Below are 18,858 nucleotides of genomic sequence, written 5' to 3'. Positions count from 1 at the left end.
CAGGTGGGCTGTCCTGAGAGGTACTAAGATCTGTTCTAATACTCAGACCTGACTGTTAAGATAGTAGGGTCTCTTCTAATAACTTCAAGTGATCTTTTCTAATAAATATTAGAAAAAATCTTCACTATTGTTAGTAATCATTTGTGAAAAGTCAAGTTTTCTTTTTGACAAAATATTTTTTGATTTAATAGATATTTTACGACAGTACGTGCTTTTTATTATAAATATATCATTTGTTTTGTATGTACTTGTGAATTTCAAAAAGAAAAGGCAAATCATTTGCTAATATATACGTTCTCATGTTATGCTTCCCTGCCATTAATCAAAGAAGCAAGTAGGAAATTTGAAGAATAATTCTGTTGATAATATGAGTTCACGTGTCTTTGGAAATCAGAAGGGCAGATACTCTGTGTAGTCAGATGTATGTAACTTGACCTTAACGTGGTCCCAGAAAGTCTGGGCCCGCCTTGGTGCTGAGACACCCGTGAGGAATTTGTTGCTGCAGCAGCAGGAAATGCTTATCGTTTCAGCTTACCTGCACATTATCTCAGTTGGGTCTTATTTTTGAACTTTCATGAAAGGTAAAGAAGTGGGAAAAGGGCCAATTGTACAACAGCACGTGTATTTTTTAATCTTAGGCTGTTTTCTATTTGGTTTGTCTCAAGGTTTAGGTTGTTTTAGATTAAGTATGATGTCATTTTAGCATACAGCAGTCAAAATTGTAATGAGCTGAGATGGGTATCTTTGGGCTCTGGCTGCTTTCTTTCTCTCTCTCTTTTTTTCTTTCTTTCTTTCTTTTTTTTTTTCATACAAATTCCAGAGTTCTTGTTCCTTTAAACATTCTTTGAAATAGCCTCACTGGAGCTGGATTAATAACGTTCCTTATTTTGCTAGAGTTAAAAAGCAATATGAAGATATAGGATTATAAAGTTATTAATCACCAATAGTTCTTAAAACTTACTCAAGCCAGGCATAGTGGCACATGCCTGTAATCCCAGGGACTTGGGAGACTGAGGTAGGAGGATCACAAGTTCAAGGCCAGCCTCAGCCACTTAGTAAGACCCTATCTCAAAATATAAACTAAAAAGGGCTGGGGATGTAGCTCAGTGGTAGAGCACCCCTGGCCTCAAACTCTAGGAAATAAAATAAAATAAAGCTCTTATTCAGCCTAAGTTATTTTCAGATAGACGAGCCTTTCCTGACTACGGTTTAGTAGGATGCTTGACTGCTTGTTAGACTGTTCGTGAATTCTTTCCTGAAGATTTTCTCTAATTCTTTTTTGTCTGCTTTTCTAAAATACACCAAGTAAGGAGCATCCAGGCCGCTTCCCTTTGTGGTGCCCTTTTGCTGACCAAAGCTTACTTTTCTTTTCAGGATCCTACTACGATCATGGAAAGATTCCCCACAATCCGTCAACTGTTGGCAAAAACCTGCCAGAATCCTTTTATCTTAGCATATGGTAAGGATCCAGGCTGTATCTTCTCAAAACACAAACTTGTAATGACAGTTTTAATTTCTGCTTGAACAACATACAGAGACTTAATTATAAATATTTCTCTGGTTTTCACGGAACATGTATCAAGTGTATTTATTGCTGTATTGCAGAAAGATTTCCTTTATTGTGTGTGTGTGTGTGTGTGTGTGTGTGTTTGTGTAGAAGACATGCATGCACACGTGCACACACCCCCCCTCCTGCAGATCCATAGAAAACAGGCCTCCTTGAAACAGAGGGCAGAAACTTACAGGTGATTGAAACAATAATTTTTGTCCGTAATCACTTTCATCACTTCATCTTTTTTTAAAAAAATTATTTGTTCTTTTTAGGTATACGTGACAGTATTTTGACATATTATGCATACGTGGAGTTTAACTTCCCATTCTTGTGTTTGTACGTGATGTGGAGTTTCACTGGTCGTGTATTCATATATGAACATAGGAGACTGATGACCATTCATTCCACTGTCTTTCCCGTTCCCATCCCCCTGCACCTCATCTTTAACTCCACGTAAAGTGACTAACAATACCAACTTAATGTCTTTGTTTCTCAAGATAGTCTGTTAACCCACAAACAGTTTCCCGTGTTGTAGAATCATCCTTCAGTCTGAATCTAGCCATGGCTTTGCTCTTACATAGGGGTGACATTCTGGTTTTATGCAGTTTGAGAAAGTTGAGTACGTGTGTGTGGGGGGGTGTTCCTTCTCTGGCTTCCTGCCTCATCTCCTGTTTCTTCCTCAACAAGTCACAGACTTTGTGGTCAGGTCCTGTCACTGACAGTGCCTGGGGCCTTGGGGTCAGGGCCTGCGACTCCTGGGATAAGTTCCTTGTGCTTCTCTTCTCCCTTGTCTCCTTAGGTCTCCTTTGAAACAGCCTTCCTGGGGTGAGGCAGGGACCTCAGTGTCCCCACGGCCCCCAGCATCTTCCTCTGGTATCGCACTTACTCACTGTTGGATGCCCCAGAAGACTGAATGCCTCTGAGAGCAGGAGCTGTGGCCTCCTCTTTGTCTTCCTAAGGCCTGGCACGGGGCAGAGCAGGCACCCCGAAGGAGCACTTGCCTTGGGCTGACTGTATTATTAGCTCACGTAATATTTGCTTTTCAGATTTTTAAAATAAAAGATTAATTGAATTATGTAACAATATTAGAACCAAAGATAAAATGAATATTCCCCTTTGATATTTTTAAGAGTTGAAAAATTTCCCATGTCTATCCTGTCATAAGTGCTTAGAAGAGCCAGGCACTAGTGGGAAGAGGACACTTCTACACGTGGCCCTGTGAGCACACACGTGTGGGTCACTGCACACTCCGCCCCTTGGCCTCCCTGACTCCGCCCCACCCTCTTCTGTTCTGCCTCCTCAGGCCTCTTCCTCTCCTTCCTCCCATCACCTCCTTCTGGCTCTTGATCCGCCTTGGCAGATGAGTGAGCCAGTGCTGTTTGCCCACAAGGCCACACTTCCCTGCTCTGAGTTCGTGTACTGTAGTGAGGCCAGTGTCTCTCAAACATCTTCGACCAGAAAGGCATTTGTATACATGTGTATGTACAGTCGTACACACATGTGCTTCATGCATACATGCTCCCTCATGGGCTCAGACAATTCATGAAAGAATGCTCATTTTTATGAGGAATCAGTTTTCACTGTGCTGTTTAAAAAATGGTATTCATGACCCAAAACTGATTTTATAACCCCTTGTGTAGCATGACCAGACATTTGAAAAACACTGAGCGAGGCTGATGGCAGGAGAAAGGAAAAGAAGCTGTTGAATGACTTCTAGTTACCAGCTCCCGAGAGATGCTTTGTGGGTCTAATAATTGCTTTTTAGAAGAAAATTGGTTTAATTTTCCATATAAAAATAAACTCAGGGGAGGTAAGAGAGGAGGCACAGGAGGCTGGGATAGAAGAGGGAGGGGTGAGGTGGTGAGGCCCAGAAGCTAGGGCTGTGAACAAGGAAGACGGGGAGAGAGAGAGAGAGGAAGGGTGGGGGTGGGGTTATGGAGCCTAAACTCAAAAGACAGTGTTTCCCATGTGTTGAGTGGTTCTGCACGCTCAGTTCAACAATTGTATAATTTTTAATTTTTCTCTTTCTTAAAAACAAAAACAAGAAGAGCCATGGAAACTCCCGTCCAGCATGTGGGCCTGCCCCTCTGCCCAGAGTGAACGCACTGAAGTGCACAGCTAACCAGCTCCCAGTTTTCTCCGCTGTGGTGATTCACAGACACAAGCCACTGCTGTCCTTGCTGAAGCTACGAGCACTCGCTCCAGGCAGTGGCGCTCTCTGGGCAGGCTCCTCCCCAGAGGCCCTGAGATGAGGGCTGGAGCACCTTTGGGGCACTTACAAGAGAGAGGAAACTTCCCGAGGCTCATTTCAGGGACTGTAGATCTTAGTGCAAACTGAGATTCAAAAATTGAGTGGTGGGAAAAGAAATATGCAGCATACATTTACCCCCTGATGTTTTATATCTTGAACTGAAGTTCCAGATGAAAACCAAATTCTTCATGTTTTATTTCTAGCTGTTAAGACTGTGACGCCAGCTATTTCTGTTGAGGAGTAAGCACCTGTTGTTTAAGCTGCTCAGTTGCAGAGGTTGGGAGGGGGAGGCCCGTGAACAGGGAGGGCCAGGGCTGCTGCTCTGCTTGGACACCAGGGCAGAGCTGGACAGCCCGCAGAACTCGGGAGTTGTGTGCAGAGCACATCACTGAATAAAAGGGTTCTCCCTCTCTCCATTATTGTCTTCTCTCTCCTCTTTTGATGTCTTCATTTCCAAATGGCTTGTCTCTGTGTCTTCCTTGTCTTTTTTATTCCCTTTCTCTCTCTTTCTCAATGTCTCTCTCCCTCTGCTTCTGCCTGACTTTGGAGATGCTGTTCAACACATTGCTTTGCTCTGGCCCTGGCTGCTGCTGAGTCTGCATCTCACTGGACCGGTCTGTCACACTTGCTACACGAAGCTGAAGGAGCCTAGCATCTGCCAAGGTTAAATCACGCGACTCTTGAAGTGAAGGGATCCCAAGCCAGCCAGTGCCTACTAGTGCTTCATGTGGGCTCCTAAAAGCCAGGGGAAGGACGGTCGGCCCTCAGAATAGCCCCTCATCTGTTTGTTCAGAGAACTGGTTACTGGGCAGGCATAGCTATGAATGTTGATGGGGGTGGGTGGTAAATTTACCATGAGCACCCTTTGCTTTGTGGTGAAAATACTGAGTGGTGTCCTTCAGTCAGTATTGTGTTCTTTTCTTTATGAAAGAAGCCTTTAGAAGGCTGTTTATTGGACTACAGAAAATGGGAAGGAAAGTGGCAGGGGATCCTGCCCAGAACTGACCCCAGGTGCCCGTGGCCTCTTTGTGAAGTCCGCCATTACTCTTCTCCAGCTCTGGTGCTGATACCTTCAGTTTTTAGGCCTCATTTTTACTTTTAAAATTTTTTTATTTATTTTTATATGGTGGTAAGGATCGAACCCAGCACCTTGTACATGCTGGGTGAGCGCTCTATCGCTGAGCTACAACCCCAGCCCCTCTTTTTTGTTTCTTAATTGAGTTATAGAATCTCTACCTGGAATGGAATCCATCACCACCAACAGAAAAAGAAAGTGGCTCATCAGATAGAGGTTTTCTGTGTATGATTTCAAGGTTCAGGATTTCCATCACATTTTCAGTGAAGTTTTAAATTTTAAAGAATAAGGAGCATGTAACAAGCTTCTATTTTCTCCAAATCATTTGGTACTAAAATGAATATGTTTTAAAACAATCCTTTATGTTGAATTTGTTTTTAACAAGCAAGGATATTTTGGCAAATTAGAAAATTAAGAGATTAAATTGGAAATGCTGACTGGCTTGCCTATGGCAGTTATGTTGCCTTAAAAAGACTGAAATTACTAGTGGTTTGAAATATGAAATGAAAAGCCGCTCTCAAGAAAAGCCCACTTCTTCCAGTTCTTTCCATATTTTAAGGCCCTGTTTGGCTTTAAAAATTGCTGCTGTTACAGAAAGGGACTGACCACACAAGAGCTAAGCCCAAGTGAGCCCGAACCCACAAGAAGAGGAAACCCGTAGGAGAGGCTTCACACAAGCTCTTGGAGGCCTTCTCTGTGAACTAGTTTTGAGATTTTTCTAAATGATGTTTTAAAAGGATTTTTTAAACAGTTTATCTTCTTTCCCCCATTTGATAAAACCATTAATTTTAGTTTTCTTTCCTACAGATGAAAGCCAGAAAATTGTAATATGGTGCTTATGTTGTCTGATTAACAAAGAACCACAGAGTTCTGCAGAATCAAGACTTAACTCCTGGGTTCGGGTAAGAGGAAATCTCATTCTGCACTATTTTGAAATAAGATTACTTAAAGGAACAGCCTTATTTTTTTTCTTTCTTTTTTGGGGAGGGGTATTCAGTTCTGTGATGTTTTAGACGCTGTTTCAAGCAGACCCTTCACTGTGGACACTATTTTTGCTCGATTATGAATTCCAGAAGACATTGGCTCGGGGTCAGCATGAACCTCCCCATGCTGACAAGACCTGATGCCTGAGTGGTCTTGAAATGCCACTTTTAGGTAACTAAAAGAACCATTTTTTTCTAGCAATTACTGTCTTTCAAAAAATGATTTCTCCTACCAACCTAGTTTAAATCCTTATGAATTTCCTCTTCAGCAACTTCTCTGCCTGTCTCAGAACCTATTCTGGAGTAAATCTAAAATTCAGAAGTGCCCAGGGAGCAGCAGTCTCTATTTTGGCTCCCATAATTGGTACCTGTGCCAGTAAGCTCAGCGACCTATCCCTGGTACTTCTACCACTGCCGCACACACTGTCAAAGCCACAGTCTGCACACTGGTCCCTTAGAGCAGCTTCCTGGGCTCCCGGTCTGTGTCTGCTTCCTCTGAGGGGCAGGCACAAGTGGGGATGTGGTAGGGCTGGCCATGGCTGCCCCACCACCAGTACTGTCCTGCTGCCTTAGCCGAGGACTCTGCTCAGTGTGCATGTGGTTCAGATTAGCTGTTTGGCATCACGAAATCAGCCAGCCGGCCTAATCACCCGGTTTCATCTATCAGCCTGACTGGTGATGTCATTACCTTCAATACTCTTGACGATGCCTTCGTTTCAGTCAAAATTGCTACTAGAGATGACAAAAACAGTATTTGTATTTCTCTGTTGGATTCAAAGAAGAATAGAAGGAACACTAGAGGTGAAAGGGATTGGGCAAGAAATTGGAATTTGTGTAAATGGCTGAGGAAAGGAGAACTGATAAGTGAAATTAGAGAAAAAGGAAGATGTAAAACACGGCTATGAAAATAGAACATGTGTTTAGGCTTTACTTTTTTAATTGTTGCTTTTATTGGTGTCTGATATTTTAGAGACTATTTAATATGTAATTTTGCATGGGCTGACTCCTTAAATTCTAAACCCAGACCATCTAATAGTTTCCAATCTGTAAACTTTCTTGATTTAGCTCATGACTTTATTAGCCTATTTAAAAATTTCTAACTTCATGTTTATCCTTGTTCTTTCCTTGTTTAGTACTCGTCTACTTATTAATGGGCACTTGAATTAAGTGTAGCATAGGGAGAGAAAATTAAAGCACTCAATCGCCACCTTAGGGAACTCACTGATGGCCAGATCATGCCAGGACAGTGTGGTTGGATGGTTGGTAAAGCTGTGTATAGGTGTTATGGTGACACAGGAGACACTTGCCCAGACATGGGGGCTTGGAGACAAACCTGTGGCGGGGGTGGGGTGGAGTGGGGTAGGGTGGTACGGTACTAGATGCAGGTGCATAGCGCTGCCCGGGGTGGGGATCTCTGGGGTGCAATGAAGCATGGAGCTGGGGAGATGGACCTCAGGTACCACTGTAAGGAGTATTTATTTTATCTTAAGGGCGGTAGGGAAACCATCAGAGTATTTAAACAGAGAAACCATTTGGCCAGATGTGAGGTTTGGGTACTAACAGCTCTTTGGAAGAGCAAGAAGGTAGCACTTTGGGGGCTGATGCATAGTTAAAGCTGAGAAATCATGAGTGCCTGAGAGAGATAGAGAAGGGAGACAGTAAAGAGATCCTGGCAGCTTAAGAGTGGCTGTCCTGAGGTGTGGGTGGAGATGTGCAGAGGAGAGTTGAGAGTTCCCTTCTCGGAGAGGAAGCTGACTGCTGATGAAGGGCTGGAAGTGAACGGTGAATGGGGAACATGGTGTGGGAGCCTTGGGTGAGGCCAGACCACCCATACAGGAAGAGGGGCTCCAGAGAGGAGCCTTGGAGCCCCAAGGATGAGTCCAGGGACAGGAGGGAAGCAGGAGCGCCTGCCTCCAGCAGTTCCCATTCCTGCCCAGTGCTTCAAGCAGGGTCAGCAGAAGTAAAGTCTATGCTCCTATAGATCTTCTATTACATTATAAAATTAAAAAAAAAAAATTCTAGACCAGTTCCTTTTTTTTGTTTTTGGTACCAGGGATTGAACCCAGGGGCACTTAACTACAGAGCCACATCCCCCCACACCCCCCTTTCTAATTTATTTAGAGACAGAGTCTCACTGAGTTGCTTAGGGCCTCCCTAAGTTGCTGAGGCTGGCTTTGAACTTTCTATCCTCCTGCCTCAGTCTCTTGTGCCATTGGGATTACAGGTGTGCGCCACTGCACCTGCCCTAGATTAATTCTTAAATTTGAAAATGTTAGCTTGGGGTTATCTTTTTAACACAGAGAAGAAATAAAAATTCTGCTTGAGGCTTGGATGTATGTTGCTACATGTTACTCTGGAAACACATTGATAAGGTTTTTGGAGTTTCACTGATACTCAGAATGTGCTATCAGATAACATGATCTGAGTGGCTATTTTTACAGAGACTGGTTAAGGTCACAGGACTCTCTCACACCTTTCACAATATTTGATTCTTGAACAACTTGATTTTACTGGTGAATGCACTGAACACATACTTTTGAATATAGACTGTTTGCCAGGCACTGTGATAGAAGCTAAGGACAGAGCATTGAACCTGAAAGAGTCTGCTCTCTTACAGTCAGAGTGGAGTTTCCCAGGCCTGCCAAACTTAGGGGAAGCCTTTCCTCCCTGGGTAAGAGGGTCCCACTGCTGTTTCTCACCTGGATGAGAAGAAACAGTAGGGTGCCATGAGCAGAGGGCCACAGGGCTATGCTCTGTCCTCAGTCCTCTCAGCAGGCAGTGCTGAACAGCGTCCAGCTGGCTTCAGTCTTCTGTTTTCTCCTTCTTTTAAAACCTTTTAAATTACAAAATCTAACAAACATGCAGAAAAATGCACAAAGCGTAAATGTCAAGCTTAACAAATTGTTGCAGACTAGGAGCTGGGTACATTTTGCCTGGCTTCTAGATGCTTCCTGCTTCCTGCTGGTATTCCCTTGTTTTCCCCCAGTAGTGACCACTAACCTGACTTTTATTTATGTTGCTTTATGTTTCTATCACTGAATTATGCAGTCTGGTTTGTTTTGTTTTTTGTTTTTGATAGAAATGGAGGAATACAGTGTGCATTCTTCTGTGTATGATTTATTTTGTTTAATACCGTGTTGCCAAGATTCATCCATGATATTGGGTACATGATTTGTACATTTTATCCACTCTACCTTTGATGGGAATTTGTTTCCAGTTCGAGGGAATTAGGGTCAATCTAGTGTCTGAAGCGTGTATTTTATAGACAGGAGAAATGGCAGGGTGTGGGATGTGCGTATCCTAATTTTACTGGCTCATGCTGATTTTCCCCATGGTAGTGGCAGCAGCTTAAATTTCTATGGTCCACACGTGAGGGTTCCCTGTCACTTGATCCTGTCAGACTTCCAAGCCTCCGGTTACCCTGATGGGCATGTGCTGGTGTCTAGCGTGGTTTTTGTTTGTTTTTCCTGAAGTTGAACTTTGATTTTGTTAAATCCCTGTTTAAGTTTCTTAATTGTTTTCCTACTAAAATTTCTTTCCTTGTTGGTTTGTAGAAACTCTTTATGTGTGTTGGACATAGGTACTTTTGAAGAAACCTCAGTGTGGCAGCTCTTGGTTCTAGCCTGTGACCTGTGTTTATGTTCCTTTACTGTCTTTTAAAGGAGACATTATTTTTAACTCTATTCTAGTTAAACTTAAGCTCTTTCTCTTTGAGGTTAGCATTTTACATCTTATCTGGGGAATGCTGTGCTCCCCGGCCGTGTTACTTTCCTTGTGCAGTTCTGGGGTCCCCCTGCAGCTGTGCTTGTGTGGGCAAAGGTCAGAGTTGGCTTTCACACTGTGTCCCTGTGGCCACCCCATGCCCAGCATCACTGGTGGGAAATCACTTCCCTCTCTCCATATGTTACCTTTGTCATGAGCCAGGTGTCTTTGCATGTGCAGGTGTGACCCTGAGTCTCTACCTTGGTCTTGTGGTGGTTAATTGGATGGGTCAACTTGACTGGACCATTAAGTGCCCATGTGTTTGGTCAAACGTTATTTCCGGGTGTTTCCATGAGAGTGTCTTTGGATGAGAGTAAGCTGGTAGACTGAGTAAAGCAGATAGCACCTCCCTGGTGTGGGTGGGCCTCATCCAGCCAGCCCAAGTCAGTCAGTGTAGTGAGACTCTCAATGGCCACTCTACCCTTGGACAAAACGTATTTTTATCAGCTTTATTTAGAGTCACCTTTGGATGGGATTGAGGTGCAGCCCCCAGGAAGGGGAGAGGTGCCAGCCTTCCCTTCCCTGTCTGCTCAGTAGTGTTATTTTTAGTCTCTGACTCCTTTGCAGGGATCTCCTGAGCTGGGGTTTCCCGTGGGTAGCCCCCCCAGGAGCTGTTCCCTGCTGGTCACTTGGAAGTCCCATTGTGTGAATGAGAGGGAGCAGGGACTCCAGGGAGCCTGGCAGCCTATGTGGTGGACTCTCTCCTCTTTCCTCGAGATCCACTTGAAATGTTTGTGGCCTGTGGCCGTCTAACACCTGGACTCAGGAGGTGGTGCCCATTAGGCGGACATCTGTCTTGTCTCATGCAGTCTTTCCAATGTCGTCTTTGTGCATCAGTGGGCGATCCCGTGTGCCACCTGGTGTCACGTCCCCCGTTTCTATCCATGCGCTACCTGTGTGTGCAGCTTCTTCTGGCCTTCTTAGAACCTAATGACTTTCCCTTTCCCATTCTGTTACCCCCTCCCTAGGCTCCCCGCCCTGGGGTCTTCTGCATCCTGGGATCCTATCGCATAGACTGCACCCCCGCCCGGGGTTTGTGCTTTGCACACATTCCCATTCCTGAGCTTGAGGTGCATTTTGACTCCTGCCAGCCTGGTCCAACTGGGATATGATAACCCAGAGAAATAAATACCATCCTTGTCCACGTTTGGATGCAGTGTGAAAAGGAAAGTCTCATCCTTCTGGAGGGTGATGAATAAGAGACCATAGAGGCAGGTGGAATTCAGGGGGCACGTCCTCTCCACAGCTCCACACTGTTCTTACTTTTTAAATAAACACAATGCCACTGTCTTTTTCTGCCTCGATTGTATTTATTTGACTTTCTACAACCTCTTTTTTTTTTTTTTAAATGATTAGTTGGTGGTTGGATTTTCACATTTAGGTGGTAGTAGATGTTCATTCATTGCTTTTCCAGTGTCCATCCCCCTCCTCTTCCACCTTCTTAACAGTACCTTCAGCTTCCCAGCTGTCAATCATTATCTGGGGTGAGGGTTATTCTTGCCAATGCCTGTGGTTGGTGGTTCTTGGCTTAACCAACACAGACTCTCCATTCCCTGGGAATGGTGATAGGTCAAGATGGGCGTATAGCCCAAATTGGGCCAGTCAAGGGCAGTAAGATCCAATCTTGTCACTTGTTTGCCTAATGGGGGCAATGGAGTGTCTCTTTCCTAATGAATGTGAATTTTAAGTTGCTCATGCTCCAGAAGCTGCTGTCAGTCACTGTAGGGCATGAGATCAGAGCCTCCTGGAGAACTGGAGTTGGTCTTGAGGAAGGAGCAGGGAAAAGAAAAAGAAGAAACAGGTCTTGAGGATGCTGCCCACATCACTCCTGCTAGACTGGGTCTTGTAGTCTACTCCCTTTTCTCTTGGAGCCAGTTTGATTCAGGACTTTGTTCCTTATAACCAAGAGCATCTTGAGACATTAGATTTGTTTTGGGCTGACTAAACTATTATTTGTAAGAGTTTTGAAACTTAAGGTCACATGATGTAATTGTGGGGGATAGTCATATTAATTCAAAGGCCATATGAATAAGTAGTGAGTTAACAAAGTGAAGGTGGTCATGGTTTTGTAAGAATTGCTTTAGTTCAGATTTGATTTGTAGTTCACGGTTGCTTTTTCCACCACAGCTTGTTAGGGAAATTATGTGTGTGGGAGAGAAGGCACCTTCTGCCCAGCCTCAGTCTGTTTTATTCTTTCACACAATCCCAAAGTAAGTTCATAATAAGTTGTTGCCTCACACTCATTTTCACTGCAGTAGACTAAAATGGCATAAACCTATAATTGAACGTCACCATAAAATCTTGCCAACAGAGATCCAGGCCTGCAGGTGACACCTTTGTTCCATGTCATAGCTTACTGAATAATAAAGGACTGGCATATAATTTTTAAAAAATCTTTTCCTTTGATTTGAATTGTGTGAAACCTCTTTTTTTAGTTATTTATAAACTCTCTATTCTCCACATTGGGAACATTCAAATATAGTGTGGCCTTGATATTATTTTAGAAAGCTTCTTTGCAGTCACCTTTCAAAAACAAATATGTCTTAGATATCTTGTGGACCTGGTTTTTACTTTTGCAAATGTTGCATGGAGGCCATCTCAGAAAAGCAAAGCACCAGGACAAACCAACGTTCTATAAATAGTATTTTATATGCAGCATTCAGAGGTTCAGGCTTTAAACCGAAAGTAATATAAGGTCAGAATGTTAAAATGGAGTTATATTACAACACTGGTAGCAAAAAATCTGATGAGGTTAAATAATTTGTTTTGGTTTTTGGTTCTGGGGATCAAACTCAGGGGCACTTTACCCCCATCCTTGGTACTTTTTATTTTTTATTTTGAGACAGTCTTGCTATGTTGTTGAGGCTGGCTTCCAACTTGTGATCCTCCTGCCTCAGCCACCTAAGTTGCTAGGATTACAGGTGTGTAACCTCATGCAGCTAGGTTAAACAGTTTTACTCCAAAATTGTGTCCTTTGTTCATGCTTGAGCCAGATGCAGTGTAGAAGGTACAAGGTGTTGTTTCCACAGAACCCATGAAACCAGCCTTGTGACCTCCTGAAAACACTTTCTCATAAGGAAAGTGAGTAGACTCCACACTAGATGACAGCTAGTCTGCTTCAACCAGGCATCCAAAGCTCACACAGCATGTGTGACCTACATTCCTGTATGAATTGAAAACCTGAAGTAATTAAGGAAGGAACCATCTGTCTCATGTTTGTCACTTACAGGACGTTCAGCTCCACAGAGTGGGTAGACTCTTCGCTTATGGAAGGCACAGCATAGAAAGTTACCGAATTAATTAAATGTAATTAATAAGTTAGAGTTTTGTTCCTTTTCCCCCCAAACGTAGACTACCCAGAGTTTTATGTTTTATTTTGACGTGACTGTTACCAGGTCACATATGAAAAGACACAAAAGAGAAGTATAAATCGGTAAGCCAGGGAGTGAGTGTGTGGGTGTGGGTGCACGCAGAGCCCCAAGCCTGCGTCTCCAGGACGAGCCCCACCCCCGCCAGCTCTGCGACACACGGTCCATCCGTAGCCCCCACTTGAATGTCCCTGGGCATCTTAAATTACACACGTCCCAGAAGAACCTCTGAAATTTCCCTGAAATGTGTTCCCTCTATGGCCGTTCCCCTCCTTAAGGGCAGCTCCGTGCTGTGGGTTTCTCAGGGCGGCAGCCCGGGCTCCTCCTGGGACACCTCTCCGCCTCTCTCTTCCGGTCTGTCAGTGGCTCTGTTGACTGTGTCCGTGACGTGTGTCCAGATTCTGACCACCTTCCCTCACTCCAGTGTCCCCTTCTGCATCTGCAGCACGCTGCTCTCCCAGGGCCATGGTGGGATCCCTCCGGTCTTCTTCTCTCCCTTGCTTTCCTTTGTCCCAGCCAGGGACCCTTTTAAAAGGCGTCTTTGCCCATACCTCTCTGGTCCTCTTCCATCTCATTCAAACTGCCATGCAGAGTCCATGCCTGGCTCACGAGGCCCTCCCGTCTGACCCCGCCACCTCACTGGGGGACTTTGCTCCAGCGGCCTGGTGGCCTCCTTGCTGGACTCATGCACTGCCCACATCTCCCTCCCTAGGATGTATCTGCCCTTCAACTCTTCCTCAGAGAGCCACTGGCTCCTTGGGCCCCCTCTCCGGGTGCTACTCCGACACCCCCTGACCTGTGTGGCCTTCATCTCAGACACTCACTCTCCTTTCTGTGACTTAACTTTTTTCTTAGTGCTGATGGCCTGCTGACATACTGGTAGTTTTTTCTGTCTCCCTGCTTCCTCCCAATGGGGCTAGAAGTTTGGTGAGAGTCAAGACCGTTTCTGTAGCCTGGGCCTCTGCCTGGCACGTAGTGAGCGCTCAGTTGTTATTTGCTGAATCCGTCATTCCACGAATAGGGCTTTAGGTAGCAAGGTCGGTGTTGTGCTGGGGAGCGAGGGATGCCTTCCTGGTGGCGCTAGGGAAGGAGCAGACAGACAGCTTGGATGTGGTGGAGAGGAGGGGCTCAGGTCTGCTAGGCTGGAGAAGAAGGCACTGTGGGGAAAAGTCAACTAAGGTGAGAAGAATGGTTTGGTTTGTGGCAGTTTTTGGAGGGCTGTGACTGCCAGCCTGAGTGTGTTTATCAAGTAGTCGTCTAGGGTGGTCAGTGAAGTGAAGCCGTGACTCGGCAACATGGAGGCATAGTGTGGAGGTCTGGGGAAACCAGTCCCTCTGAGTTCTTCTGAGGGAGGTACCAGTTGAGGAATACTATCCCAGAGACAGTCATCAGAAGTCAAACTGCAATTCTCTTACTCCCAAAATAGATTTTAAAATGTGGCCTCCATCTATGGTCCAGTGGACCCCTCTGGATTCTGTAGGCAGACCTGCCAGGCACAGGGAGCTGACCCTGAGAGCCCTGCCTGGCCAATGGTGCAGTAGTGGACTAATGGCAGGGGTACTTTGGGAGGGAAAGTTGGGCATGGGAGGGGCAGGAGGTGGGGTGTGCAGAGGCAGGCGTTTAGCACCACAGGTGCGGGCTCCACGCCAGTCCTCACTCTGCCTCCAGGCCCAGCATCTGTTAGTCATTGGGATGCAATGACTATGGGGCACGGTGTCACCTTGGGGGAGGGGGGGGCGGGGGCAGAGACAGTGGAGGGTTGATCCGGCTCTCACATCACAACATGTTTCACCAGTATCACAATGACTCCTTCCCTGCTTTTTCCTCCCAGGGAATGAGGTGGACATTCTGTCCAAGAACACCTAGGTGTCTTCACGAGTGGCAGTACCATTCCCTGGGAGTGTCAGTGCAAGAGGAGGCAGAATCCCTGGAGGAAGCCCAAAGGACTTTGGGAGCGAGGAGCAGGTTGGGCAGCCAGTAACTGCCGCTCTCTGCCCCAGGGCACTGACTGATGGCACAGCACACAGAGCCAGGTCTGATCCTCCTGCGCCCTCACTGTGGGTGCTGTGCCTTCACATCTTGGGACCCTAGTTCAGGGAGTACAGTGCAGGTTGAGTCCCCTTCTCTCCATTTGTCATTGAATGGAAGTGGCTGGGACTAGACAACTAGGAAAGAGAAGCTGTGGCCGATTGCTTTATGATTTTGTAAATGTCTCCCTGGGGTTTTGGAAAGCTCACTGTCATGCTGTGGTCACAGGCTGGGGCTAAACTCGGCAAGTACATTTAGTAAATGGACAAAGTGGCATCTGCTACTATTAGGCATCGCATTTTTATACCATTGGATAAGTTTCTCAGCGTTGTATAGTTCGCAGTTGAATATGGTATTTAGCATTTTGTCAGGCTCTGGGGAATGTGAAAATCGCTGCTCTTCTCACTTCCGAGCATTTCAGGTCCCTCAATGAGATCCACCTCTCATTCTGCACATGCAACCTGAGAGGGAATGTTTTTATGTCTGTGGATGTGCATGTTTGGGAGAGTGTAACTGTCTCCTGAATCGTTAATGTAAATACACTGCACTTCTCATTAAGTTTCCCAAATGAAAATTGCTTTCTTTGAAGGGGTAAAGTAAGACTTCATTTGTGCTCCTGGCTAGGTTTAGTTGGTGTTTTTTTGTTGTTGTTGTTTTGTTTTTTAATTTGTTTGGGTTTTGTATCCCCCCCCCCCACATTTCATTTAGATGGAGTCCAGCTTATTATGGCTCTGAAGCGTATCAGGTTGTTTTTAGTAAGTTGCCACTCCTCACGTACGCTGGATCAGGACCTTTATTGCCAATTAGGCACAGGATGTTTGAGATGCTTACTGATGGGCTCCGGATGACCTGTTTTATGTTTTCAGTTTGTTTTGTTTTATGATCATGTTGGCTTTTGCATTAAACTATAACTTTGAGTGGTCTTATTTAATAGAACACTGACCAGATCCCCTTCTTTGTCCTCCAGCTCTGCCCAGGTCTCCCACCCCACTTCCTGCTATGTCCCAACCTTAGTCTGAAGTGAAGGGAGTTGTTAGGTTTGTGAATTGCAGGTAGATTACACTCTTACAAGGCATGAGCTCTTTGTATTTCAATCTGAGTTGCCTGGGTGGTACTCCTGGGGACACTTAGGGGTATATCCCAGGGAAAGTAAGTGTAGGCAGTCATGTCTGTGGCAGGAGAAGGGCCACTGCAAGGATCGTATGGATGTCGGCGCCACACCTTTCTGAGTGGACCACCCTCTGTTCTGAAGTCGGTTCCTTCCCAGAACACATGTGCTTCTCCTTAGGGAGCTGCGTCTCCTCAAGGGCTGGCACTGGGAGCCCAGGAGCCAGGCAGTGGAGCTGGTGGCTGTAACAGCTTCACTCTCTGACCTTCAGATCCTTAGGCCAAGATCTGGCCCTGTTTAATATTGACAGCATTGGAGCGTCTATAAATTACAGCATGGCTGAGGAAACAGGAGTATCTCGACTCGTAAATCTTGATTTCCAGGCCTTTTAAAAGCTTTGTGGTTTAAATGATCTTTTTGCTGTATGGTAGACACAGGAGTACTCATAAAAATTCTGGCTATCAGAAGACTTTGATAGCTCAACAGAAACCACAGCAGAGTAACCTCAGATGAGTCACTCCTTCAGGAATCAGAAAACCCACCTTGGTCCTGGCTCTCCAGTGAGCTCTTTCATAAATTACACACTCTAATTTGCATGTATCAACAGAAAGATAACAGGTATTGCATGATTCCACTTATATGAGGTATCTAAGTTGTCAAACTTAGAAATAACAACAGACAGGAGGAGGCAAGTCGAGGAACAGTGTAAAGGATAGAGTTTTAGTTTTGTTGAATGAAAAAGTTGTGGAAATCTGTGCACAATATTGTGGATAAATTTAAACTGGTGACACAGCCTATAATAGCAGCAACTCAGGAGGCTGAAGCAGGAGAATCACAAAGTTGAGGCCAGTTTCAACAACTTAGCAAGTCCCTAAGCAACTTAGTGAAACTCTGTCTCAAAAAATAAAAGGACTGGGGATGTGGCTTGTGGTTAAGCACCCCTGGGTTCAAGCCCTGGTCCAAAGGGAAAAAAAAAAAAAAAAAAAGGGAATGCTACATTATTTGTTTTTTTAACACAATTACAAAATATAAAATTTTTTTCAAAATTATAGTGTTACTATTAATTGAATGCTCAGTGTGTGCCATACATCATCACTAAATATTCACAACTCATGAAGGGAAGTACTGTTACCCTGTTCATAGATGAGGGAAATTAGAGTCCTTCACTAGCAAGTGAATGGCAGACCAATTTGGGCCTCGGTGTGACTCTAAAGACACTTGAAAAATACATTATCACAAGCCAACTTACAGCCAGGCTATCTCCAGGCGTTCTAAGAGTCTGAGATACCAGGAACCTGGAGAGTCCCAGCAAGTGAGGAAATAGCTACTGTCTGGGTGTCAAGAGACCACTGCCCTGTGGTGAGTGAAGGCTGGCAAGCCAGGCTCACCTGTGGACCGCAGCAGCGCCCTCTGCTTGTGGAGAGCCAAGAGCTCCTCAAGCCTCAGGAAAGTCAGGGTGTTTAGAGGGATCCTTTCTGTGAAGTGGCTTGATGGAGAAGGAAGGACTGCCACCCTTTCATTACATTTTTTCTGCATTTTTGAGTTTTCATAGCAGGTCTATATTAATGACATTAGAGGTTGAATTCATGTTTTCCCAAAATTTTACTTGCTGAAATCCTGACCTGCAGCACCTCAAAATGTGATCTTATTTGTAAATAGGATCATTGTACATTTGCTTAGTTAAAATAAGGTCATTGTGATGGGTGTTCTTATAGGAAGGGGAAGACTGGATATGGAGACGTGAGTCCAGGGAGAACGCACGTGAAGGTCTAAGCAGAAGCGGGGTGGTACTTCTTCAATTCAGGGGACCCCAAGGATTGCCAGAAACCCCCAGAACTTAGGGGAGAGGTACGACTCCCACAGGAACCAGCCCAGATGACACCTCCCAGTTCTGCCTGTATCTCTGTGGTCCATACTACTTACTTGGTGGTACTCTGTTACAGCAGAACTAGAGAACTCATATAATCTCATGTAATATAACATGAAAAGTTAAAAAAAAAAAAAACTCAACCATGGCTCCTGGGAGTTATTCCAAGCAATAGTCAAATTAAGAAGCAATCTTTATTGGTGAAGATGTTCATTGTGGTAATTTTAATAATTGGGTAAAAAAAGAGAAGTGATCCAAATGTTTAGGCATTGGTGAATGACTAAATTATAGCACATCTACTTGATGAAGCATTGTGTTGTCAGTTTGTGTGGCCCACGAAATGTGGAAATTGTATATAGCATGAACAAAAAGCTGGGTGCAAAATTATTTCAACAAAATGATAACAACTGTGCCAAAGACACATTCAGAGTAGAATCAGAAGGGATCCCAGAAAATGAGACAGCTTTATTAGGATAATGAGATCATGTTTTTCCTTTCAGTGTTTGTTTCTTTTAATTTGTTGCTTTTAAAACACAGAATTATCTAATATATATTGTGGTTATAACATTATTTTTTGAAATCAACTTTACAGAGGAAACTTTACATTATCATAAGATGTACCCCGTTTCAGTGTGCAATTTGGTAATTTTGACAAGTGTATGAATCTTGACATCTGCTACTATAATCAAGAAACAAAGCACCCTTCTTGTCCCCAGAGGTTCTCTGCTGCTCATCTATAGTCAGCCATCTCCCAGCTCTGGCCTTAGCTAGCCACTGATCTGCTTACTGTCACCACTGCTTGGCTTTTTCTTTTCTGTAATTTCTATTAACAGATTAATATAGTATATATGCTTTTGTGTCTGG

General features: G+C 44.5%; 1 protein-coding gene across 5 annotated transcripts in view; it reads left to right on the top strand.

The window, feature by feature from the left end:
- Positions 1–18,858, top strand: part of Fancc (FA complementation group C) — a 178,368-nt gene that overhangs the window by 66,992 nt on the left and 92,518 nt on the right. For all 5 annotated transcript variants that reach the window (XM_076836736.2, XM_076836733.2, XM_076836734.2 and 2 more), the window contains 2 exons: positions 1,375–1,459; positions 5,686–5,780. In XM_076836736.2, the coding sequence (XP_076692851.2) occupies positions 1,375–1,459; positions 5,686–5,780 (180 nt within the window). The remainder of the gene's footprint in view (positions 1–1,374; positions 1,460–5,685; positions 5,781–18,858) is intronic.

This window comes from Callospermophilus lateralis, chromosome 17, assembly GCF_048772815.1.
Source record: "Callospermophilus lateralis isolate mCalLat2 chromosome 17, mCalLat2.hap1, whole genome shotgun sequence".
NCBI classification, from domain to species: domain Eukaryota; kingdom Metazoa; phylum Chordata; class Mammalia; order Rodentia; family Sciuridae; genus Callospermophilus; species Callospermophilus lateralis.
Note: the sequence above shows the minus strand (reverse complement) of the source record. Positions and strands in the feature narration are given on the sequence as shown.